This window comes from Scyliorhinus canicula, chromosome 1, assembly GCF_902713615.1.
Source record: "Scyliorhinus canicula chromosome 1, sScyCan1.1, whole genome shotgun sequence".
Lineage (NCBI taxonomy): Eukaryota > Metazoa > Chordata > Chondrichthyes > Carcharhiniformes > Scyliorhinidae > Scyliorhinus > Scyliorhinus canicula.
Window position 1 is genome coordinate 99473607 of NC_052146.1, and position 25833 is coordinate 99499439.

Sequence of the window (25833 nt, forward strand, 5' to 3'; positions counted from 1 at the left end):
ATACCGTCCTTATTCTGGGATTTTGGCACTTCTCGAAGGTAGTTACCCGACTGCTTAGAGATTTGTCCCGGCCGTAAATAAACGAATATTCGTTACTGACGTGTTCGAGTGTTTTACTTCTGGACTGACGATCAGATACGTGAAAGCGCAATTCACAACGGCACCCTGGCAAAGTTTCACAGGCACGGCCGTTGACTCCCGGGTGCATATGGCACCAGTGTTTGAATGAGCCTAATAGTTCCTTTAAATGTGCAGATCAGGATCTCGTCCAGCTAGGGCAAGATCCAGAAGATGTTGGACGGAAAGAGTCGGGTGACTCATGATCAGCCCGGTGCAGAGCCCGTTTTGGGACTCTTGCGCAATTTACCCGTTGCACCCAGATCCGTACCGGGTGCAACACGGTTGCTGAATTGCGGCCAGTAGATCTTTTAGTGAGCAACAGATTCGAAAAACTTATTTTACTTTGCCTTAAAAGGTTTGATGGTGCTCAAATTCTTGAAATCTTTTCCTCCGCCTGGTTAGCTCAGTTGGCTGGTCAGCTGGATGCAGATCGTCAGCAACTGCGTCGGTTAACATCCTGTACCGGTTGAGGTCATCCACGAAGGCTCAGCTTTTGCAGCCTTGCCCCTTACCCGAGGTGACTGACTCGAAGGTTAAACCATCACCAGTCATCTCTCTCTTAAAAGGGTGGAGCAGCCTAATGATCTCTGGGCAATGGCAACTTTCATTTCATTACTCCCCAGCAATCAATGGGTCTCATTATCAGTGCCCTGCCCTCCTCAGATTCAAGGAGTTGTTACAGATGGGGAGTGAAGTGTTGGCTAGTGTAGACTTGAGAGATGAACAGACACTTCCAACACTGATGAAGGTTCAACTCAATTTTATTAACTACTTCTAACTAACTAACACACGATGACTGTGGGTCTAAATGGTGCTAACTTAAACTAGAGACCTAAGCCTTGTCCGAACCAGTTGATTCTCTCAGCAAGTGTTGTAAGTCTGTGCTGGGCTGGATGAGTTCTTGTTACACTAGGAGGCAGCACCCAGAATGAGCGGGAACCGTGGTGCCCTCTGCCTTTATAGTGTGTGTATTCTAACTGGTGATTGGCTGCGGTGCTTGTACATGTTGATTGGTCCCTGTGTGTGTCCATCAGTGTGTATCTGCACCATGATATACTGGTGTATATTATGGCAGGAAGAAACATGCCATGGAGGCCAAAAAAGTTGCACACAATTTTTATTCTGGACTAAAGAATACCAAAGGCCTTAACGTCTCCCAACATTGGTGGCCATTTCCACTGCAGGAGAGACTGGATTTTGCCACCATTTCCAGGCACAAGCTAAGGGGCTGGAGTGAACCTGTGGTCCATGAGGCTAAGTAAACGTACCTGACCCCAGAAAAATAGGTGGGCGCAGGAAGGTTAGAGATTGAGTTATAGTTTTCAGGATTATGTACCAAATGGGATTATTATACTAGTGTTGCTCCCCAAGGAGCAGACACAGTTAAGAGGTGATTTGATAGAAGCATTCAAAATTATGAATGCATTTGAAAAACAAAATAAGGACAAACTGTTTCCAGTGGCAGAAGGGTTGATAATCAGAGGATACAGATTTCAGGTGATTGGCAAAAGAACCAGAGGTCATATGAGAAAACATGTTTATTGTATGGCTTGTTCTTAAAACATGATGCTTGAAAGGGTGATGGAAGCAAATTTAATAGTAACATTAAAAAAACAATTGCTAAATCCCTGAAGGATAAAAAAAATAGGGCAATGGGAAAAAGCAGGTGAGTGATAGTAATTGAATAGGTCCACTAAGGAGCCAGCACAGGCACATCATTTTATGATTTCAAATGACTACATGGCTCCTTTACAAGTGAAGCAGCCCAATGCCTGAAATGAGAAATTATCAGTTCAAGTTTGTTTCAAATAAATTAGATACAGTAGAATGAATAATATTTCTGTTTGTGTCATTTCTTCACTTCCCTCTCCTTTAAGCCCCAATCTGAAGTTAACTGTTGAGAAAATGGTGAATCACGTAAGTATGAAGGGGCTGATTTGGAGCTTGCAATCTACCCATACCTTCAAATAAACTATTACAAACTATCTCTGAGACAAGAGACTGCATGTAAACAAATAAATCAAAAGAGGGGGGGATATTATTTTTAAATGGCCATTTTGTTGGAAATCCACAATAGTGCAGCATGAGGAAAAATGCTGTTATGCAATGAGTAGTCACGGTTTGGAATGCTGTGGACACAGATTTATTAGTTTCTTTAAGAAGCGAACTGGATAAATTCCTGAAGAAGAAAAAAAGCATTGCAAGGATTTGGGGAAAGAGCTGGCTTGTGGGGCTAATTGGACTGGTCTTCAAAAGAGTTGATGCAGACTCATGGGTTGAATGGCTTCCTTCTATACTATTCTAGGATCACAACAGATGGGAGAGTGGAGAATGTTTTCACGGCAAAAAACTTTGCTCTCAAGATTAATTACAATAAGCTATAACAAGCATAATATACTGGACAATCTCAACGGGTCTGACAGCATCTGTGAAGAGAGAAGTCTCTCTGTCAAAGTCATCCAGACTCAAAATGTTCGCTCACTTCGCTCCACAGATGCTGTAAATCCTGCTGAGATTGTCCAGTATTTTCGTTTTTTGTTTCAGATTCCATCATCTACAGTAATTTGTTTTTGTTAAAGTAAGCTACATCTGGTGTGTTACCACTACTCACGTAAGCATGGAGGTGTCTTCTGATGACTCGGATGTCAGTGAGATCACCTGCGTTCCCATTTTCTTTAGCTTTTGAGCAGCCGAGATAGGTGACTGCCTCTCTCCACTTAAACGGTCTGGTAAAACGGTTTCTTTGTTGAGGTTAATTTCCGAATATGGACAACTAACCAACCTAAAATAGAAAAACAACATATCACATTTTGGAGGGCTTCTAAACTTATATCACAAAATATTACCTGTGTACAGTTAATATAAAAGTGATCAACATTGCTGCCAACAGTTAACTGAGATCTACGCCTATTTCCTGTCACCTTTTTCCATTAGAAACGCCCATGTCCACACATACAATGGAAATTGCCTATGTAAATATGTCATGCTGTAATTCTGCTTACGCACCAGCTGAGGTGCTGTAGTTCTTCAGTTTTGCATCTTTCAACTGCTCAGCCTGTACTACATAGTCATTCCTATGTTCCAACCAATTCTACTTTCAAATTGCTACAAATTTTGTTTAACTATAATTAATATTTTAATGCAATAATTGTATTTTATAAAGGCCAAATATAAGACTGCAAAATGGAGACTGAAGTACATCTTTGTGCCCTGGTCAGACGATTCCCTGACCCTTCCACAGATCAACTAACAGTTTTATAAATTTTCTGCCTCTCAGATTTGCATCACCACTAACATTGCACCTTCCCCTAAATGATTGCCATTTCACATTCATGAAAAGGATGCAAATTTTTATTAAGAACTTAAACTAATTAGTAATCTCTACTCACTGTAGATGCCCCTCTATTCTAATGCAATAAATGTACGTTGCTTCTCCTGTTAATCTTACTGAAGAAGATCCGGGAGTATATCTCACTTCAGACTCGACCAACCTTTCTTTTACCAACAATGTAAGCACTGATAAATAAACAATAGTTAAAAGCTGTCAATCAATTATTTTTTTTAAAAAACGGTTAATGTTAGCACAGAGGATGAATATTAATTATTATAAATATTTAAACACAAAATCTTTACAATCCAGAAGGAGGCCATTCCACCCATCAAGTCTGCGCTGGCTCTCTGAAAGAGCACTCCCCCCCCCCCCCCCCCCCCCCACCCACCCCCCCGGCCTTATCCCCGTAACATTCCACACTTGCTCTTTTCAGATAGAAATCAAATTCCCTTTAGAATACCTCAATCAAATCTGCCCCCATCACCCTCTCAGGAAGCTCATTCCAGACTCCAGACTCCCGCTGGGTAAAACATTTTTACTCACTTCATTTTTACTCCTTTTGCCAATTATTTCCTGATGTACTCATGAGAGGGAACAGTTTCTCGTAAATTATCCTGTCCATACCCCTCAGGATTTTGAATCCTCTATCAAGTCTCCTCTCAGCCTTCGTTTATCCAAGGAAAACAGTCCAAACCTCTCCAATCTATCATCACAGCTACAATTTCTTATCCCAAGAATCATTCTCGTGAATTTCCTCTGTTCTCGCTCCAATATCCTTCCTCAAGTATGGCCCCCAAAACTGGACAGTCTCCAGGTGAGGCCCAACTAGTGCCTTACACAAGCTCAACATGACTTTCTTACTCTCGTACTCGATGTCCCTATTAATAAAGCCTAAAATACTATATGCTTCATTAACTGCTCTCTCAATATATGCTTGCCATCTTCAATGACTTATGTAAATATATACCACGGCCCCTCTGTTCCTGCAGAACCTTTAAGGGTTGTTTCCTTTATTGAATACAGTCTTTCCATGACAAAATGAAAACCTCACAGTTCTCAAAATTAAACTTCACCTGCCACTTGTCTGCCCAATTCACCAAATGTCAATGCCCTTTTAAAGTGCAAGACTATCCTCATCACAGTTGATAACATTTTCATACCATTTGCAAATTTTGAAATCATGCCCAGAATACCACAATCTGGACCATTAATATAGATCAGGAAGAACAAGGGTCCCAACAGTGACCCCTGGGGAGCTCCATTACAAACCATCCTCCAATTTGAAAAACAACCATTTGTCACTATTGTTTCCTGTCACTCAGCCAATTTCTTTTCCAAGCACCTACTTTCCCTTTTATTCCATGAGCTAAAGTTTTGTTCAAGTCTGTTGTGTGGCACTGTATCAACTGCCTTTTGAAAATCTGTACACACCACATCAACAGTGTTGCCCTTATCAACCTTATCTGTTGCCTCCTCAAAAACCTCAAGCAAGTTAGTTAAACATGACTTTCCCAGGGCAACAAGGTGGCAGAGTGGTTAGCACTACTGCCTCACAATGCCGAGGTCCCAAGTTCGATCCCGGCTCTGGGTTACTGTCCATATGAAGTTTGCACATTCTCCCAGTGTTTGCGTGGGTTTTGCCCCCACAACCCAAAGATATGCAGGCCAGGTGTACTAGCCACGCTAAATTGCCCCTTAATTAAATGCGTACTCTAAATTTATTTTGAAAAACAGGACTTTCCCTCAATTAATCCATGCTGGCTTTCCTTAATTACCCTGCACTTGTCAAAATGACTACTGTATTGATTTTGTCCCAAATTATAGTTTCCAGAAGGTTTCCCTATCACTGAAGCCAATCTGACTGGGCCGTGGTTGCCAGCTTTATCCTTGCACCCCTTTTTGAACAAGGGTGCCACATTCGCCATTCTCCTGTCCTCTGGCACCACCCATGTCTAAGGAAGACTGCAAGGTTATCACCAGTGCCTCTGCAATTTCCACTCTCACTTCCCTTTGGTGCATCACATCCCTGGTACCTTATCAATTTTCAAAAGACAGCTTTCCCAACACCTCCTTCTTCTCAATTATAAATTCTTGCCCGAGTAGCATCTCGTTCCTATGTAAAGACAGATGCAAAGTAAGAGTTTTATACCTCTGCTATTTTTCCTGCCTCCACAAGTCCTCTTTTTGTAATTCCCAATTGGCCCTACTCTTTCTGTTACCACTTATTTATTATTTATGCTTATTGAAGACCTTGGGATTCCCTTTAATGTAAGTTGCCAGTGTCTTTTCATGCCCTCGCCTTGCTTTTTGGATTAGTTTTCTTCACTTCCCCCTCTGGTCTTTCTATGTATAGCCTGATTCTCATTGTATTTTCTACCTAACATCTGTTGTATGCATGCTTTTTCTTTTTAATCTTCACCTTCTAGTGCTCTGGATTTATTTGTGCTACTTTTCCCCACCTTGACATTGCCTGCAATACTTTTTCTTTGAAGGTGAAACAAGTTATTCTTTTTTTTAAAAAGCAGATGGTACTCATAATTTCCCCTCACATACGTGTAGTGCGCAGCATATCTTGCTCCTTTGATGTGCCCTATTCCTTTACAACCAGGTGTTGGGCATCCTCCTTGTCCTGGACTTGCTGCCAAGTCAGTGGGGCCTAATTGCGGGGAGGGTAAAGAAAACACAATTACTTTGGTTTTATAACAAACCCATTTGACTAAATATATATTGCCTAAAATACATGAAATGCATCATAGGTTTGTCAGTATCGGATAGATTAATAATTGAAAACGGAGGCTGTTTGGGCAGAATTTCCCCAGTGCCAGGGTGGAGATATGTGGCTCGGAATATTGCACTGAGTGCTACCGGGAGAGCTCCCACCTCCAGGAAGGAACGTGGATCAGTTATTCATTGCAAGGTGGCAGGAAGCCAATCTGCATATTTAAGGCACAAATTAGGAGACATTCAGAGGGCACCAGCATCTTCACCACCTGCGGAGGCTGGCACTTAATGGAGACGGCCTCCCTAAAGCATTTCAGGGGCCACTGGAGCGGGAGTTTCTACACAATCCCCCCCACCCCCACAAGGATGCCCTGGGCCCCAACAATGCCACCGGAGGGGGTTTCGCTCCAAAAGGAGGAGTCTAATTTAAAAAATAATAATTTCACTGTTCCGAAGGTTCCCATTTTGAGGCACCCTCACTTTTACCAACTGTCTCAGCAGTGCCTACTTCTCCTGGTGAGGCTGTCAAGACTGTAGAACTGATGGACCTGCAATATCAGGGGTGGACGGTGAGCTCGAAGACAGCTAATTAGGAGCCCACAACCAGAGAAATAGCTTCCCCGGTTTAGCGCCCAGCAAGTACGGGCTTGAGTGCCCATGTAGTCCCACTGTCAGGATTCCAGATCCCAACCCAACGGAAAATCCTCTCCTTTTATCTTTCAATAGACATGACAGTTCAGATAATAACATTCCTTCATGTGATTTGGGGGGGGGGGGAGAGAGAAACAGGTTTTCCAATTTCAGAGATGAAGTTAATGGTTAGCAGGTGGTCTGTAATTAAATAGAAATAGCTAAATAGCTGGAAACAAGTCATTATTCCACTAATACCGAAAAGGGAATAACAGGCCAGAACCCCTGTCAAAGCTGGATGAAGAGACACAAAACATGAGGCAGCTTCCTCACCCACTGGACACCAACAAACCTTCCCTTGGCCGTGAACAAAATAGGGAATATAGTCATTAAAGTGGTTACTCAGGCCAGATAGAGTAAGGAGTCTTACAACACCAGGTTAAAGTCCAACAGGTTTGTTTCAAACACGAGCTTTCGGAGCGCAGCTCCTTCCTCAGGTGAATGGAGAGGCTCCGAAAGCTCGTGTTTGAAACAAACCTGTTGGACTTTAACCTGGTGTTGTAAGACTCCTTACTGTGCTCACCCCAGTCCAACGCCGGCATCTCCACATCAAGGCCAGATAGATGCAGAGAACCCACAAGAAAGCAGATTCCGGTTTCTTGCAATGAGCATGATTAGAACTGTGTAGAATGTCAAAGACAGAGGTGTACCAACTTTCAGATGCAATTTAAAATATCCAATAACGGACTTCAACATTCATCCTTCAGCCAGTGGCACAAAAACAGAACAAGCGGCCATTCATTTCATTAGTGTATGGGATCTTGCTGTGCACAATTAGCGGGTATGTTTGCCTGACAAAATCACAGACAGTTTCAAATTCCTAGGGGTGCACATCACCAAAAATCTGTCCTGGTCCACTCACGTCAACGCTATCACCAAGAAAGCACAACAGCGCCTATCCTTCCTCAGGAAACTAAGGAAATTCGGCATGTCCACATTAACCCTTACCAACTTTTACAGATGTACTATAGAAAGCATCCTATCAGGCTGCATCACAGCCTGGTATGGCAACTGCTCAGCCCAGGACCGCAAGGAACTTCAGAGAGTCGTGAATATCGCCCAGTCCATCACACAAACCTGCCTCCCATCCATGGACTCCATCTACACCTCCCGCTGCCGGGGGAAAGCAGGCAGCATACTGAAATGAAATGAAAATCGCTTATTGTCACGAGTAGGCTTCAATGAAGTTACTGTGAAAAGCCCCTAGTCGCCACATTCCGGTGCCTGTTCGGGGAGGCTGTTACGGGAATCGAACCGTGCTGCTGGCCTGCCTTGGTCTGCTTTCAAAGCCAGTGATTTAGCCCTGTGCTAAACAGCCTCAATATGAAAGCGCCCAACATGGGGCTCGAACCCACGACGCTGGGATTAAGAGTTGCATGCTCTACCGACTTAGCTAATAATCAAGGAGCACTCCCACCCGGCTTACTCACTTTTTCAACTTCTTCCATCGGGCAGGAGATACAGAAGTCTGAGAGCATGCACGAACAGACTCAAAAACAGCTTCTTCCCTGCTGTTACCAGATTCCTAAATGACCCTCTTATTGATTGACCTCATTAACACTACACCCTGTATGCTTCATCCGATGCCAATGCTTATGTAGTTACATTGTATATCTTGTGTTGCCCTATTATGTATTTTCTTGAATTTTGTTTAATTCCCTTTTCTTCCCATGTACTGAATGATCTGTTGAGCTGCTTGCAGAAAAATACTTTTCACTGTACTTCGGTACACGTGACAATAAACAAATCCAATCCAATCCAGGCTACACATCATTGTGAAATAATTCATTGGCAATGAAGTATTTCGGGATGTCAAGAGGCTTTGAAATGTGCTATAAAATGGATGTTTTTCTTTTCACAGTGGCTGTGAAAAATGTTGGCATCAAATAAGGAAAAACGGATTGTCTCTCCACTCTGGAGAGTACAGTTCACACTCCACTTTTAACAAAATCAGGGCAACACAATTATCAGACCTGGTGTCTCTCTGCAGTGAAAGGAAGGCATATTCTAACAAATGGCTTAAATGTAAAGTAAAAAGAGAAGACACAGCCAGGATTCCAACTTACTAAGAGGTATCTGTAGCGAATGTCCAGTTTTAGCACACCAGCCAGCAGGATGGATGTCTGGGCTATCTGCATCTATCCAGTGATCATAGTCATGACTCCAGCCATCCAAATGGATCTGAAATACCATATTGATATTATGCATTATTTATTCTAAATAAAGTAATATATAATGCTCATGTCATGCAAGTGCTCAGTAACAACTATTGCCAAATTCCTCTTGGTTGTTAATAGCGGCACCATCTCGAAGTTCCCCACCTCCACCCTCAGGAGGCAGCCTCCGAACACAGCTAACTAGGCCAGTTCAAAAGCACCTCCACAAGGGTAGGACCAGGGTTGGTTCACAAATAGATCACCTCCTGACCCCTCTGTGCCTCTCCTTCATCTCAAGATTTGAATTGGGGGTGCTGGAATGTCCACCATTCATGTGGATGGAGTCACAGCAACATTTCACAAGCTCACCACCATCCACGAGTAAGCAGTCTGCTTCATTGGCATTAAACTAAACATTAAACTCCATAATCTGTGCACTGTACCTGTAGTGTGCACCCAAAGTCTAGTGCACCAACACACCAACCGTATTCCAACAGAAACCCCAGCCAATGACCTCCACCATTAAGAACAAAAGCAGCAAGGTGACTGGATCACTTGTACCTCCAAGTTGCTTCCTAAGCCACGTACAGTCCCGATTTGGACATTCACCTTCATTCTTTGTTGCTCACTCACAATTCATGGAATTCCCTAACCAACAACATTGTGTGAACTGCATCAACAATAGATTTACAGCAGTTGCCATTAGAACAATTTCCAAACTCTCCTCAATGTAATTAGGGATGGTCAATAAAGATAGCATTAAAATGAAATAACTGTACATTCACCAGATATACATTGTTAAATCAATCAGATAAATACATCTCCCCCACCCCAATGTGGGGGGGGGGGGGGGGGGGGGGGGGGGGGGGGGGGGAAGAGAAGAGCGAGGGAGAGAGACCCGAGGTGTCCAGGCACGGACCACCATTGTCGCAGTCTGCAAGGCAGCCATCTTGCTGTGCAGCCAACTGACCGCCCTTCGTGGCCCGTGATTGTGCATAGTGACCCCCCCACCAAACTTGCCGCCATCAAGGCAGCACACGGCCCACCCAAGGGCAACGTCTACAGTTACCGCTGTAACAGGTCGCCGAACAAGGGCTGTGGAGCGTACTGCTGGCAGCAGGGATGAGCGTCAGGGTCAGAGGCCTGCAAGGTGTAGGGCAACCTGGCCAGGGGTGCAGAGGGTAGAGTGCTAGGGGGCAACAGCCACATGTGGGGAGAGAAATGTGGGAGCAGGGTCTGCTGTGCAGACCGGGACCACCGTGTCGCCCGGCAGACCTGGCCAGGCACGGGTGTACACACCATGCTACGTCTGACTTTCTGGGAGAGCGGTTTGCAAGCTTGGAGGAGTTGAATGAGAAGTTTGGACTGGTGTGGAAGGAGAGTTTTCAGTACATGCAGATGCGGGACTTTGCGAAGAAGGTTTTTTCGACCTTTCCAATAGAGCTCGCTTCCTCATTGTTGGAGGGCAGAAAAGCGGGGTCATCTCTGCTATTTATTGGAGGATTCTGGAGGAGGATAAGGTGCCAATGGTTGGGATTATGCTTAAGTGGGAAGAAGAATGGGGGCAGGGATTGTGGTGTGAGGTGCTGTGGATGGTGAATGCCTCAACCTTATGTGCAAGGCTGGGGCTGATACAGCTGGAGGTGGTCCACAGAGCGCACCTGATGAAGGCATGGATGAGCCAGCTGTTTGAGGGGGTAGAAGACATCTGAAAGTGGTATGGGAGACGCCATATGTACATAAGTTCTGGTCTTGTTGGAAAGGGTCTGGACGCTAGTTTTTAAGCACCATTTCTGCAGTTCAGTATGGGGATTTGGCGCCCGATCCCCTGGAGGCCATATTCGGGGTGTCAGACCTGCCGGAGATGTGGTGGGTACGGGGGCAGATGTTTTAGTGTTTTAGCCTTCGCTTTGCTGATTGTTCGCACCCTGTTGGGGTGGAGGTCAGCTTTTCCAGCATTTCTCGGCGTGGCAGGAGTACCTAATGGAGTTCTTCACCCTGGAAAAGGTGAATTTTGCCTTAAGGGTGGCGTGTGATGGGTTCCACAAGAGTTGGGGTTTGTTCATGTTGCAGTTTGGAGAGCTGGTTACCGTTGACCTCTAAGGGGTGGTGGGAGGGGGGTTCTCTTGAGAGGAGGTTTAATATGTTAGGTGTATTTTTCCTTTGTCATTGTAAAATGTTGAAAATTGGAAAGAAAATACTTTTTTTTTAAAAAAGACATGTCTGACTTTCACCCCCTACAGATAATGGACTTCGGAATTAAACCAGGAATAATGGCCTTCATCCTAGTCTCTGCAGCCCTGTGGATGCACTGCGGCTGTACGAGCTTGAGCTGCACGAGGCGGACCCTACAGCAGTGGAGTCTGCTTCAGACAAACAGGAGGCAGCCGATGAGTATTGGGAGCTGGCCACCCACCAGACCAAGGAGGTGGGAAGGTGGCACTGCATGAGGCCTCAAGTGTACCTGCAGCACCAGTCATTCGAGGGCCTGCCGGGCCAGGCATGCCGCCAAAGACTCTGGCTGAGCAGGGGGACAGTGCAGCATATCTGCCAGATCATCAGGTCTGGTCCACGGGATGAAGGATGATGACTACCCTCTCAGGGATGAGGTCTGGTGCTCCAGATTATCTGACAATGTCTGACTCCAGCCCATGGTAGCACTTTCATATTGTCCACCTGGGTGATCCTGCGTGCGAGCTGGCCATTCCATCACACGGTTCCATTAAACCCCTGGGGTGGCGGAGGTGGGGACGGTGAGGTGTGGGGCAGCGCCAGGGCAGTGAGCGCTGGCTGAATTAGGATCCCTGCCCACCCCCACTCCACAAACATCTCTCCTCGCCTATCTCCCTCCTTCCCACCCCTTCTGCCCCCACCCACGCAGCACCCCCTCAGCAGCCAGCCTAGTTTATGCCCTAGCCCCTATTGCTATCCTATGTGCTGCACCTGTGCCAACTTAACAGTGTTAGACCACGCAGCATAGTGGTGGGCAGCTGGTGACCTTCGTGGCTAATGGGCAGCTGGTGACCTTCAACCTCTAGTGTCATTCACTACTCCGGCGAGTTGGATACCGTTTTTCATTGGAATTGATGTGTTCCACGTAGCGCTGTTGGAAGCCCATTGACAGCTGATGAATTGCTCTGGGAACGGCAGCAATTCTGCTGACGCAGAAGTCCATCGATTCAGCCCCAGTGTCAACACTTCTATTCTACTGATGCTCAGTGAGCATTGATATGGACTTTGTTGCTCGTTATGCTTTCCCTTAATTTGCTGTTTTAATTACCTTTGCTCAAGAGTCGCCAGGTATCTTTCTGATACCACCACAGGGTTCAAAGCCAAGTACTGATCAATGACTCAATACACCAGTTAGTAAGTTTGAAATCTTGGCTGGTGCTTGGTGGGCCTCTCGGTGCTGAGAGCCAAAACCAAGGTGAGAGTTCTTCCAAGAGAGCGAACTGAACTTGGGGACTCTGTTTTATACCCCAAGGGGTTTTGCGCCCTTCTGGGCGGACCCCGGACTTGGTCCTAATTAATTGGACCATGTCCCAATCGTTCCTATTGATTTTCTCCAATAGCGGAGTTGTTCCCTGATCGTTGGGCCGTTGTGCTATGTGGCCGTTGGCCTGCCTTTGTTTTAGCTCCCATTGGCTCCGGGGAGTCTGTCCTGGTCTCGATTGTTTCAATGTTTCTTTTTGTCCCTGGAGATAGCTCATTAATATGCTAATGGCTATTGGTTTCAGTTCTGTCTGGGTTCTGCAAATCTTAATACACAGGACACCTTGCACCTGCTTGTTTTCTCTGGTGTTGTCCGTTTTCCCCTGCACTCCTTGCGAATGTCCATTTTGAATCGGGATATTTCCTGTGGTCAAGTTCTTATCAATGCTCACTTTCAAGGCTCACTCATAAACTATGTCAATTGGGCAAGCTACTGGAAGGCTGTGTTCACCTGTTGTATTATACCCAAGTAATAGTTGCTGAAGGCATGGAAAAGGGAGTGGGGGAGACAATGGAGGCAGACAAGTTGAAAATAAATACTTTACGGCATTTCACCAACTTGTTTTCTCTCATGATTGCTTTTTGTGTACAGTTCGTCGGGCATCAGCAGCCCTTTAGAACCTAACCCCAGTGACCTATGTTTCATGTGCGACCATTGATGATCACTTTAAAGGGTATTCAACCACAGGAAACATGACAAACAATTCTGTTCTCACCCAAATCCATGTGTTGAACACCTTCTCATGGGAATATAGCACAGTGGGCGAAACAGCTGGCTTGCAATGCAGAACAAGGCCAGCAGCGCGGGTTCAATTCCCGTACCGGCCTCCCCGAAAGGCACCGGAATGTGGCTTTTCACAGTAACTTCATTGAAGCCTACTTGTGACAATAAGCAATTATTATTATTATTCCAGTATTGAACAGCGTGCAGAATTAACAGGATTACCAGTTTAACTTATTGGCTTCACGTAGCAATAGACTTTCTAATATAAATGAGAGATGGATGGCGTTGAAGCATTGCAAGAGAAAAGTATAGTTTTTCTATTGATATGTGAAGTGTTCATCATTACTGTCATGAGTTTCTTTTCACGTCGGCTATGAGTGATTAATGTGCAACTTTAGGATCCAGAGTAATAAATATGGACAGAGCTATATTTTAGCAACAGGATCAAAAGACAACAGTTGAGAAAGCCTACTAGACATTAGAAACTGTTTGAGGGGAGTAGCTTTCAACTGTTTACATCTTCAAAGGATTTACTAACAGATACTTCCAAGTTTTATTTATGGCCTGCATCTTTGATGTGGGCACAATGTGATGCAAAAAGGAGTGTGATTTGCATAGTTCTGCAGAGAGGTAGAGAAATCAGAGAGCTCTCTTTCTGTATGCAGTTAGGCCAATCACTATCCTTCATATCAATAACATCTGCTTTGTCTCAGGATTGCCCAAAAGGTGTTCTTGCAAACCACAAGGCTTACTGAATAATGACTGAAAAAATAATGCCCAAATACTTTCATTTCCTCAAGCCTGGCCATTCTGGGGCCAATGACAACAAGCATATCATAGCTCACCCGAGATCAATTAACTCTGTGCATACCAGGGATCAAACCTGAGCCCTTCCTGATATGAGACTAAGTACCAAACCATGCAGTGACGCTACTGAATAAACTTAACAGTAGATCTTTAAAAGTAATTCCGTTACCAAAATATTGCATTGCGAATACCTCAGAATACTGCAGGTGCCAGAAAACTTCACACAACACAGGAAAGTCACAACATCCATTTTAAAAATTATTAGGTTATTAGACAGGTTTATTATTTTAAAACCGCAAGTGATAAAAAGGTGAAATAATTTAATTTGAGAGTTCCTCAAATATTGAACCGGTGAAATGTAGTTTCAAACTAAAATTAGCTTGATCATTCAAGAGTGCTGGGCAGCACAGTAGCATGGTGGTTAGCATAAATGCTTCACAGCTCCAGGGTCCCAGGATCGATTCCCGGCTGGGTCACTGTCTGTGCGGAGTCTGCACGTCCTCCCTGTGCGGAGTCTGCACGTCCTCCCCGTGTGTGCGTGGGTTTCCTCCGGTTTCCTCCCACAGTCCAAAGATGTGCGGGTTAGGTGGATTGGCCATGCTAAATTGCCCATAGTGTCCTAAAAAGTATGGTTTGGGGGGGGGGGGGGGGGGGGGGGGGGGGGGGGGTTGTTGGGTTACGGGTATAGGGTGGATACGTGGGTTTGAGTAGGGTGATCATGGCTCGGCACAACATCGAGGGCCGAAGGGCCTGTTCTGTGCTGTACTGTTCTATGTCTATGTCTATGAGTGCGAACAGAATATTTGTTTGAAGACTGTAACACGCAAGGCAGCACAGTGGTTTGCACTGTTGCTTCACAGCACCTGGGTTCGATTCCCGCTTGCGTCACTGTCTGTGCGGCATCTACATGTTCTCCCCGTGTCTGCATGGGCTTCCTCCGGGTGCTCCGGTTGCCTCCCACAAGCCCTGAAAGACGTGCTTTTTAGGTGAATTGGACATACTGAATTCTGCTTCAGTGTACCCGAACAGACGCTGGAGTGTGGCAACTGGAGGCTTTTCACAGTAACCTTATTACAGTGTGAATGGAAGCCTACTTGTGATACTAATAAAGATTATTATTTACTGGATTGGTGACATTTGTGGCACCATATCGTTCCCACCATTGCAGTAGTTTGACATCACACAATACGGGACAGCCCTGTCTGCGAACCAGTTTTCTATCCATCTTAATACACTACCACCAATTCCATGTGCTTTAATTTTACACATTAATCTCTTATGCGGGACAACAAAGCCCTCTCCTGGCTTTTATTTTGCAAATCGCATTTTACACTTCGCACAAAGTCAAAATGATCACATACCCTTCACTTTTGCAGACTGTTGAAAATGCGGAGGATCTAAACTTTAATCACAAAACTTTTTATTAATCCTGCAAACAAGCAGTTATTTGGGTCTGAATTATTAAATGAACATCGTCTGGACAATTTACATGGATTATTTCAATATGTTTTAGATTGGGGAGTCAAAGGCTTGGATTAAAGAATCAGTAGAAAACCCACTGTATTTAACAATTGCTGTAACTACTGGGATTATGCAGGCTGTTGCAGGTGGTGATTAAATTAAGACAACATGGAGTTTCACAAATAAATTCCACTGAAAGTAGAATTGCAGCATTAAAAAAAGACATCAATGGAACCATGAGAGTTCATCTGACAATATAATTCTCCTAGAAATAGCGGATGCATTGGTGATCATCTTTCAAGATTCTATAGACTCTGGGAACTGTTTCCACAGATTAGAGGGTAGCTAAAGTAACACCATATTTAAAAAGGAAGGTAAAGAGAAGACACGGAATTATAGACCATTTAGTCTGATGTACGGAGTAGAGAAAATTCGAGAGTCCGTTCTCAAGATTTGATAGCAAAGGACTTGGAAAACAGCGGTAGAATCAGGCAGGGTCAGCATAGATTTACAAAGGGAAATTGTGGTGACAAATCTACTGAAATATGAGGATGTAAACAGTAGAGTCAATGAAGGGGAGCCAGGTGATGTGGTTCATTTGGGCTTTCAGAAAGCTTTCAACAAAGTCCCACCTGAGAGATTAGCGTGTAAAACTAAAGTACATGGAGTTGGTGGTCATGCATTAAGATGCACTAAGACCCCATCCATTGATTCTGTCTATAATTCCCGCTGCCCCGGAAAGGCAACCAGCATAATTAAGGACCCCACGCACCCCAGACATAACTCTCTTCCACCTTTTTCCTTCAGGAAAAAGATACAAACGTTTGAGGACAACCGACTCAAGAACAGCTCCTTCCCTGATGCCATCAGACTTTTGAATGGACCTACCTCATATAGGGGCTAGTTTAGCACAGGGCTAAAGAGCTGGCTTTTAAAGCAGACCAAGGCAGACCAGCAGCATGGTTCAATTTGCGACAGGCCTCCCCGAACAGGCGCCGGTATGTGGCAACGAGGGGCTTTTCATTTGAAGCCTACCTGTGACAATAAGCGATTTTCATTTCATTTCATATTAAGTTGACCTTTTCTCTACATCCTAGTTATGACTGTAACATTACATTCTGTAATCTCTCCTTCCTTCCCTATGTATGGTATGCGTTGTCTGTATAACATGCAAGAAACAACACTTTTCATTGTATACTAAGACATGTGACAATAATAAATCAAATCAAATCAAATCATGGATAGAACATAGGGACATAAGAACATAGGGACTAGGAGCAGGAGTAGGCCATCTGGCTCCTCGAGCCTGCTCCGCCATTCAATGAGATCAGGGCTGATCTTTTTTGGACTCAGCTCCACTTTCCAGCCCGAACACCATAACCCTTAATCCCTTTCTTCTTCAAAAAACTATATATCTTTATCGTAAAAACATTTAATGAAGGAGCCTCAACTGCTTCACAGGGCAAGGAATTCCATAGATTCACAGCCCTTTGGATGAAGAAGTTTCTCCTAAACTCAGTCCTCAATCTATTTCCCCTTATTTTGAGGCTATGCCCCCTAGTTCTGCTTTCACCCACCAGTGGAAACAACCTGCCCGCATCTATCCTATCTATTCCCTTCATAATTTTATACGTTTCTATAAGATCCCCCCACATCCTTCTAAATTCCAACGCATACAGTCCCAGTCTACTCAGCCTCTCCTCGTAATCCAACCCCTTCATCTCGGGAATAACCTAGTGAATCTCCTCTGCACACCCTCCAGCGCCAGTACATCCTTTTTCAGGTAAGGAGACCAAAACTGAACACAATACTCCAGGTGTGGCCTCACTAACACCTTATACAATTGCAACATAACCTCCCGAGTCTTAAACTCCATCCCTCTAGCAATGAAGGACAAAATTCCATTTGCCTTCTTAATCACCTGTTGCACCTGCAAACCAACATTTTGCGACCCATGCACTGGCACACCCAGGTCTCTCTGCACAGCGGCATGCTTTAATATTTCATCATTTAAATAATAATCCCTTTTGCTATTATTCTTACCAAAATGGATAACCTCACATTTGTAAACATTGTATTCCATCTGCCAGACCCGAGCCCATTCACTTAAATTATCCAAATCCCTCTGCAGACTTCCTGTATCCTCTGCACTTTTTGCTTTACCACTCACTTTAGTGTCGTCTGCAAACTTGGACACATTGCACTTGGTCCCCAACTCCAAATCATCTATGTAAATTGTGAACAATTGTGGGCCCAACACGGATCCCTGAGGGACACCACTAGCTACTGATTGCCAGCCAGAGAAACACCCATTAATCCCCACTCTTTGCTTTCTATTAATTAACCAACCTCTATCCATGCTACTACTTTACCCTCAATGCCATGCATCTTTATCTCATGCAGCAACCTTTTGTGTGGCACCTTGTCAAAAGCTTTCTGGAAATCCAGATATACCACATCCATTGGCTCCCCGTTATCTACTGCACTGGTAATGCCCTCAGATAATTCCACTAAATTAGTTTGGCACGACCTACCCTTTATGAACCCATGCTGCGTCTGCCCAATGGGACAATTTCCATCCAGATGCCTCGCTATTTGTTCCTTGATGATAGATTCCAGCAAGGTTAAGCTACCTGGCCTATAATTACCCGCTTTCTAACTACCTCCTTTTTTAAACAGTGGTGTCACGTTTGCTAATTTCCAATCCACCGGGACCACCCCAGAGTCTAGTGAATTTTGGTAAATTACCACTAGTGCATTTGCAATTTCCCTAGCCATCTCTTTCAGCACTCTGGGATGCATTCCATCAGGGCCAGGAGACTTGTCTACCTTTAGCCCCATTAGCTTGCCCATCACTACCTCCTTAGTGATAACAATCATCTCAAGGTCCTCACCTGTCATAGCCTCATTTCTATCAGTCACTGGCATGTTATTTGTGTCTTCCACTGTGAAGACCGACCCAAAAAACCTGTTCAGTACCTCAGCCATTTCCTCATCTCCCATTATTAAATATCTCTTCTCATCCTCTAAAGGACCAATATTTACCTTAGCCACTCTTTTTTGTTTTATATATCTGTAGAAACTTTTACTATCTTTTTTTATATTCTGAGCAAGTTTACTCTCATAATCTATCTTACTCTTCTTTATAGCTTTTTAGTAGCTTTCTGTTGCCCCCTAAAGATTTCCCAGTCCTCTAGTCTCCCACTAATGTTTGCCACTTTGTGAAAAATCGCTTGGAAGGTTCTCCACTGTTCCTCAACTGTTTCAGCATAAAGTCTTTGCTCCCGGTCTACCTTAGAAAACTGGTTCACAGACAGGAAACAAAGAGTAGGAATAAACGCTTTGACAAAGGGTAATCTGGACTCAAAACGTTAGCTTTTTCCTCTCCCTACAATGCTGCCTGACCTGCTGTGATTTTCCAGCATTTTCTCTTTGGTAGTAGGGTAAAATGGCAGGCAATGACTAATTGGGTACTGCAGGATTGGTACTGGGACCCCTGATATTCACAACACATATTTAGTGTGCCCAATTAGTTTTTTCAATTAAGGGGCAAGTTTGCGTGGCCAATGCATCTACCCTGCACGCCTTGGGCTGTGGGGGAAAAACCCACGCAAACACGGGGAGAATATGCAAACTCCACACGGACATTGACCCAGAACCGTGTTCAAACCTGGCACCACGGCGCTGTGAGGCAGCAGTACTAACCTCTGCGCCACCTGGTGCCCCAGAATATATATTAATGATTTAGATGAGGGAACTAAATGTAACGCCTCCAAATTTGCGATGACACAACTAATAATAATCTTTATTAGTGTCACAAGTAGGCTTACAACACTGTAATGAAGTTACTGTGAAAATTCCCTAGTCGCCACATTCCGGCGCCTGTTTGGGTACATTGCGGGAGAATTCAGAATGCCCAATTCACCTAACAAGCACGTCTTTTTGGACTGATTGGAGGAAACCGGAGCACCCGGAGGAAACCCACAAAGACATAGGGGGAACGTGTAGACTCCACACAGTGACCCAAGTGGGAAGCTGGGTGGGAGGATGAACTTTGAGGAGGATCCAGCAGAGCTGAGCCGCTGATTGGATGTTGCCGGAAAATTTGCATCAGTGCATTGCGGTCACTGTATCCAGAAGGTGTACCGCAGCAAGACACCCTCCGTATCCAAGTGAAGGCAAGCGGGCAGCAGAGCAGAGCCGCTGATTGGCTGTTGCAGGGAAAATTTGCATCAGTGCATTGTGGTCACTGTATCCAGAAGGTGGTTTGTGGAGGAGCTCTTGTCAAGTGACAGGGTTAAGGGAAATCCCAAAGCCTTTTATTCATATATAAGGAGCAAGAGGGTAACTAGAGAAAGGGTTGGCCCACAAAGACAACGGAGGAAAGTTATGCGTGGAGTCAGAGAAAATGGGTGAGATTCTTAATGAGTACTTTGCGTCGTTATTCACCGAGGAGAGGGACATGATGGATGTTGAGGTTAGGGATAGATGTTTGATTACTCTAGGTCAAGTCGTCATAAGGAGGGAGGATGTGTTGGGTATTCGAAAAGGCATTAAGGTGGACAAGTCCCCAGGTCCGGATGGGATCTATCCCAGGTTACTGAGGGAAGTGAGAGGGGAAATAGCTGGGGCCTTAACAGATATCTTTGCAGCATCCTTGAACACGGGTGAGGTACCGGAGGACTGGAGAATTGCTAATGTTGTCCCCTTGTTTAAGAAGGATAGCAGGGATAATCCAGGGAACTATAGATCGGTGACCCTGACGTCAGTGGAAGGGAAGCCGCTGGAGAAAATACTGAGGGATAGGATCTATTCCCATTTGGAAGAAAATGGGCTGATCAGTGATAGGCAACATGGTTTTGTGCAGGCCAGGTCATATCTTACCAACTTAATAGAATTCTTTGAGGAAGTGACAAAGTTGACTGATGAGGGAAGGGCTGTAGATGTCATATGCATGGACTTCAGTAAGGCGTTTGATAAGGTTTTCCAATGTTAGGCTGATGGAGAAAGTGAAGTCTCATAGGGTCCAGGGTGTACTAGTTAGATGGATAAAGAACTGGCTGGGCAACAGGAGACAGAGTAGTGGTGGAAGGGAGTTTCTCAAAATGGAGAACTGTGACCAGTGGTGTTCCACAGGGATCCGTGCTGGGACCACTGTTGTTTGTGATATACATAAATGATCTGGAGGAAGGTATTGGTGGTCTAATTAGTAAGTTTGCAGATGACACTGAGATTGGTGGAGTTGCAGATAGCGAGGGGTCTGTCAGAGAATACAGCAAAATATAGATAGATTGGAGAGAAACTTCAGATGGAGTTCAATCCGGGCAAAGGCGAGGTGATGCATTTTGGAAGATCCAATTCAAGAGCGAACTATATGGCAAATGAAAAAACCCTGGGGAAAATTGATGTACAGAGAGATCTGGGTGTTCAGGTCCATTGTACCCTGAAGGTGGCTGCGCAGGTCGATAGAGTGGTCAAGAAGGCGTAGGGCATGCTTTCCTTCATCGGAAGGGGTATTGAGTACAAGAGTTGGCAGGTCATGTTACAGTTGTATCGGACTTTGGTTAGGCCACATTTGGAATACTGTAATTGAAAATACAGAAAAATGTGTCATTTGAAACATGGAAGTCTGGCAATATCTGGTCTGAGAGGATACAGGAAAAGATCCCACAAAAGGTGAATAGCAGCTGCAAAGAGCAGGATTATAAAATACAGATTCTTTCTCACAAGCAGGCTTATCAAACACACAGGATCCTTGTGGTAAGCTAAAACAATGGCTCACACCTTCATTGAAAGTAACTATCTCAGGAAGCATCTGGAAAGGCATGGATGAGAGTTTCAATTGAATTAAGTGACGAATGTTTAAAGCAGGCAGGTCTTTCAAATCATAACCAAGTTAAATTTTAGCATACAGCTAAAAGCAAAGTTTCACACCTTAATTGAAATAAACTATCTTAGTAAACAGCTGGAAAGGATGGATGATGCTCAGTCGAATTTTGTGTCAATTCTAAGTGTAAAATTCTACGAACATCAAGTCAATTAAAAGAAAATTGGAGACGACCTGTCTGCGAGAGACATAATTTAAAGTCAAAATCAAAGGCAAAGTTATGAGCTGGGGACAATTGGAAAATTAAACGATTTGAAATCACAGAAATAAAAGTAACACCTATTGAAACCAAAGCATTTTGTAATCAGATCTGAGAGGTGACGTTATGCCTAAAATGAATAATTAGTTGTATTCAAATGTTTACATCAAAGATACTTTTTAACAATCAAAGTGAAACAAGCTCATTTACAATAAAGTCGTTAAAACTTAATAACACTTCGAAAGAGAATATAAATCCAAAGAAAGGGGACTGCCAGCAGAGCCAGCTCTCACAGCTCGGTACATGGGAAGAATAGGACACAGCAACCGAGTTCACCAGCGAATACATCTAAAGAAGACCAGATTTTAAAGAAGATTGATAGTCAAGGTGGGCCTGAAGGTCCCTTCAACCAACAGGAAGGATCCAGAAGCAAGATCTTTTTACCTTTCTGTAAAGAAAGTGTTTGTAGTTTTAAAAGAAAAAATATATAATAAAATAACTTACTTAACCTGAAAAAGTGTTTTTTTCCTAAAGTCTACTTTACTTACTTAGCAATGCAGGACCCTGGACATTGATGCTACTAAGTGGTAAGTAGATAAAATCTTCGGTGAAGGTATGGGCTATACCGGGGGATAACTTGAAAATATAGTTTGACCTGAATAGCACCCACCGAAGCCTGCATTGGAGTCAGGGAATGAGAATCCCTGTTCACCATTTAGAATATCGACCCTTTTTTGGTATAGGGGGAATTCTAAGAATAGTGGTGAGTTTTAACTTCAATACTATGTGCAGTTCTGGTCGCCACATTACCAAAAGGATGTTGATGCTTTGGAGAAGTTGCAGAGGATGTTCACCAGGATGTTGCCTTGTATGGAGGGCGCTAGCTATGAAGAGAGGTTGAATAGATTAAGATTATTTTCAATAGAAAGACGGAGGCTGAGTGGGGACCTCATTAAGGTCTACAAAATCATGAGAGGTACAGACAGGGTGGATAGCAAGAAGCTTCCCCCCCCCCCCCCAGAGTGGAGGACTCAATTACTAGGGGTCACGAGTTCAAGGTGAGAGGGGAAAAGTTTAAGGAAGATATGCGTGGAAAGTTTGTTACGCAGAGGGTGGTGGGTGCCTGGAACGCATTGCCGGCGGAGGTGGTAGAGGCGGGCATGACAGCGTCATTTAAGATGTCTCTAGACAGATACATGAATGGGCAGGGAGCAGAGGGATACAGATCCTTAGAAAATAGGCGACACTTTTAAATATAGGATCTGGATCGGTGCAGGCTTGGTGGGCCGAAGGGCCTGTTCCTGTGCTGTAATTTTCTTTGTTCTTTCTTTGTTCTAGATGCTCCAGTGTGATTTAGACACACTGAATGGGCAAATGTATGGCAGATGCAGTATATTGTGGAAAAATGTAGTGTTATTTATTTTGGAAGTAAAAACAGGACAGCGGATTATCTGAATGTGGCTAAGAGGGAATATGCAACGAGACCTGGGTGTCCTTGTTCACCAGTTGCTGAAGGTGAGCAGCAGAAGTAAAGAAGGAAAATGGTATGTTGGTCTTTATAGCAAGAGGATTAGAGTACAGAAGCAGGGATGGTTTGCTGCAATTGTACAGGGCCTTGCTGAGGCCACACCTAGACCATTGCATGTAGTTTTGGTCTCCTTATCTGAGGAAGGATGTTCTTGTGCTAGAGGGAGTGCAGAGATAGTTTACCAGACTGATTCCTGAGATGGCAGGACAGACGTACAAGAAGGGCTTAAATTGGTTAGGATTACATTCACTGGAGTTCTGACGCACGAGAGGGGGGTTCTCATAGAAACTTATATAATTCTAACAAGACTAGACAGAGTATATACAGGAAGGATGTTCCCAATGGCGGGGGTGCCCAGAACCAGGGGTCAAAGTCTACGGATACGCGATAAATCTTTTAGGACTGAGACGCAAAGACATTTCTTAATCCAGAGTGGTAAGCTTGTGAAATTTGCTACCACAGAATGCAGTTGAGGCCAAAACATTGTAGGTTTTAAGAAGGAGTTAGATATAGTTCTTGGAGCAAAAGTGATCAAAGGATATAGGTTGGGGGAGAAGCCGGAACAGGTTGCCGAGTTGGATGATCAGTCAAGATCATAATGAATGGTGGAGCAGGCTCAAAGAGCGAAATAGCCTCCTCCTACTCCCTACTTTTCAATAAGGGTGATGTAATTTTTCAGTCATGAATGGGTAGAATGAGTTTCAAAATTCTTTGAAATAGCAGCGAATACATATTTAGCTTTCTCAATACTTACAATGTTGCATAATAGTATTACTGTGGATGAAAGCTATGCAGAAAAATTCTTGCTGCGCTTCCGGTGGTGACCATGAAGTGAGTGGTCGCACATTTCATGGCTCCCGCTCAAGGTTAAATTTTTTGGTCCTTCCCCACCTGACTGAGGGGGTGTTTGCTCATGTGAGGTGCCCGAATGCTGAGGGATTGCAATACTCCACCAGTGGAGCTGGTTTATGCCTTACCAGGCGAGGAGGGTAACAAGTAAGAGGTCGCAGCTTGACCAAGTGTATATTCGAGTTGTTGCACAGGAAAAGATGGCGGAGAGTTCTGTTGCGTCGTTGCCCATCCAGTGGTCTATTTAACAGCTTGTGAACTTTTTGAACTCCAAGTTCCAGCAGCAGAGGAACGAGGCTTCAGAGGACTGGTGGAGCAGCTTATGGCGCTAGCGGGTGGAACAGAGGCTGGAGGCACAGGATCTGGCACTCAAGGTGGAGTCGATGGGAGAGCATGAGGACCGGTTGGCCTTGTTGGAGGTGGAGATGGTGCTTGTGGCGGACAGCCAGAAGAGTTTGAAAGAGAAGGTGGAGGACCTTGAGAACCGTTCCAGGAGGCAGAATTTCTGGATCGTGGGGCTGCCCGAGGGGATCGAAGGAACACAGGCCACAAATTATGTGGCAAATATGCTGGAGAAGTTTGTGGGGGGGGGTTTGGACCATGGACTGGGAAGGGTGTGAGGATTCTGAACTTTTGGAGGAGATATTAATGTGGTGAATGTGAGTTCACATGACAAGCAGATTGGTCTATTCAATGAATATGGATGTGGAGTGGGCGAGTGTACTTTAATTTATGTTTGTTCTGGTTGTGGGTAAAAGTCTGTGGTGGGAAAGGGGAGTATCTGGAGGCCTCGGGTGGGGGCCACTATGCTAGACAAGTTAAAGGGAGTGAAGTGGATCAACTGGAGTGGGGGGAGGGGAGGGGGGGGGGGGGGAGAAGGGGGGTTGGCTTTGCTTTGTTTTTGGTTATGGGGGGGTTGCAGGGATGCTGACATGGGTGCTGTTGATGTGGCGCAATTGGTTAAGAGGGGGCGGACATCTTGGGGAGGGCCCGAGGGACAGCGAGACGTAGACTGGCAAAAGGAGTATAGCTGACCAGCAATGGAGAACAGAGAACATGGGAGTGGGGAGCCCCCCGACCCGGTTGATTATATGGAACGTATGGGATTTAAATGGCCTGGTCAAACGATCAAGCATTTTTGCACATTTAAGGGGTTTGAAGGCGAATGTTGTGTTTCTTCATGGGATGCATCTGAAGCTGGGAGACCAGACAAGGCTGAGGAAGATTGGGTGAGGCAAATGTTGCACAGGGTTGGATATGAAGACGAGGAGGGTTGCTGTGCTGCTAAACAAGAGGGTGGCCTTTGAGGTCGGTGGTATTGTATCCGATTCTGGAGGTAGGTTTGTGATGGTTAGTGGGAACTTAGGGCGCTTGTGGTGCTAATGAACACTAATTTTCTGAAGCGGGTCTTAGGGAAGATTCCGGAACTGCACACGCATCAGCTGGTTATGGGGGGAATTTTCAACAGTTCTGAAACCTAGAATCGACAGATCCTGTCCTAAGTCGTTGAAGGTTTCGACTAAGGCGAAGGTGTTGATGGGGTTTATGGAGCGTATGGGGAGGGCGGACTTGCGACGATTTGCGAGACCAAGGTCGAAAGAGTTTTGTATTTTTTGCACGTGCACTGGGTGCACTCCCGGATTGATTTCTTTGTGTAGACTGGGTGCTGCTGGGTGTTTGGATTAGAGTATTCAGTGAAGGTGGTCTCTGTGCACACGTCACACAGGGTGGATCTGCAGGTGGTGCAGAGGTAGCTCAGCAACTGCAGTAGAGGTTAAATATGGGATTACTGGCATTCAAAATAATGTGGAGCTGAATAATACAGGGGAGGTCATGGCCTCCACGTTGTGGGACGTGCTGAAAGCAGT

At 44.7% G+C, this 25833-nt stretch overlaps 1 protein-coding gene across 1 annotated transcript in view; it reads right to left on the minus strand.

Moving 5' to 3' along the window:
* The window catches only part of LOC119974417 (lethal(3)malignant brain tumor-like protein 4), a 115518-nt gene that overhangs the window by 18971 nt on the left and 70714 nt on the right, over window positions 1–25833 (minus strand). The window contains exons 11-13 of the mRNA XM_038813682.1: window positions 8929–9043; window positions 6005–6107; window positions 2732–2902 (exon numbers count right to left, since the gene is read on the minus strand). Coding sequence (XP_038669610.1) covers window positions 2732–2902; window positions 6005–6107; window positions 8929–9043 — 389 coding nt within the window. The remainder of the gene's footprint in view (window positions 1–2731; window positions 2903–6004; window positions 6108–8928; window positions 9044–25833) is intronic.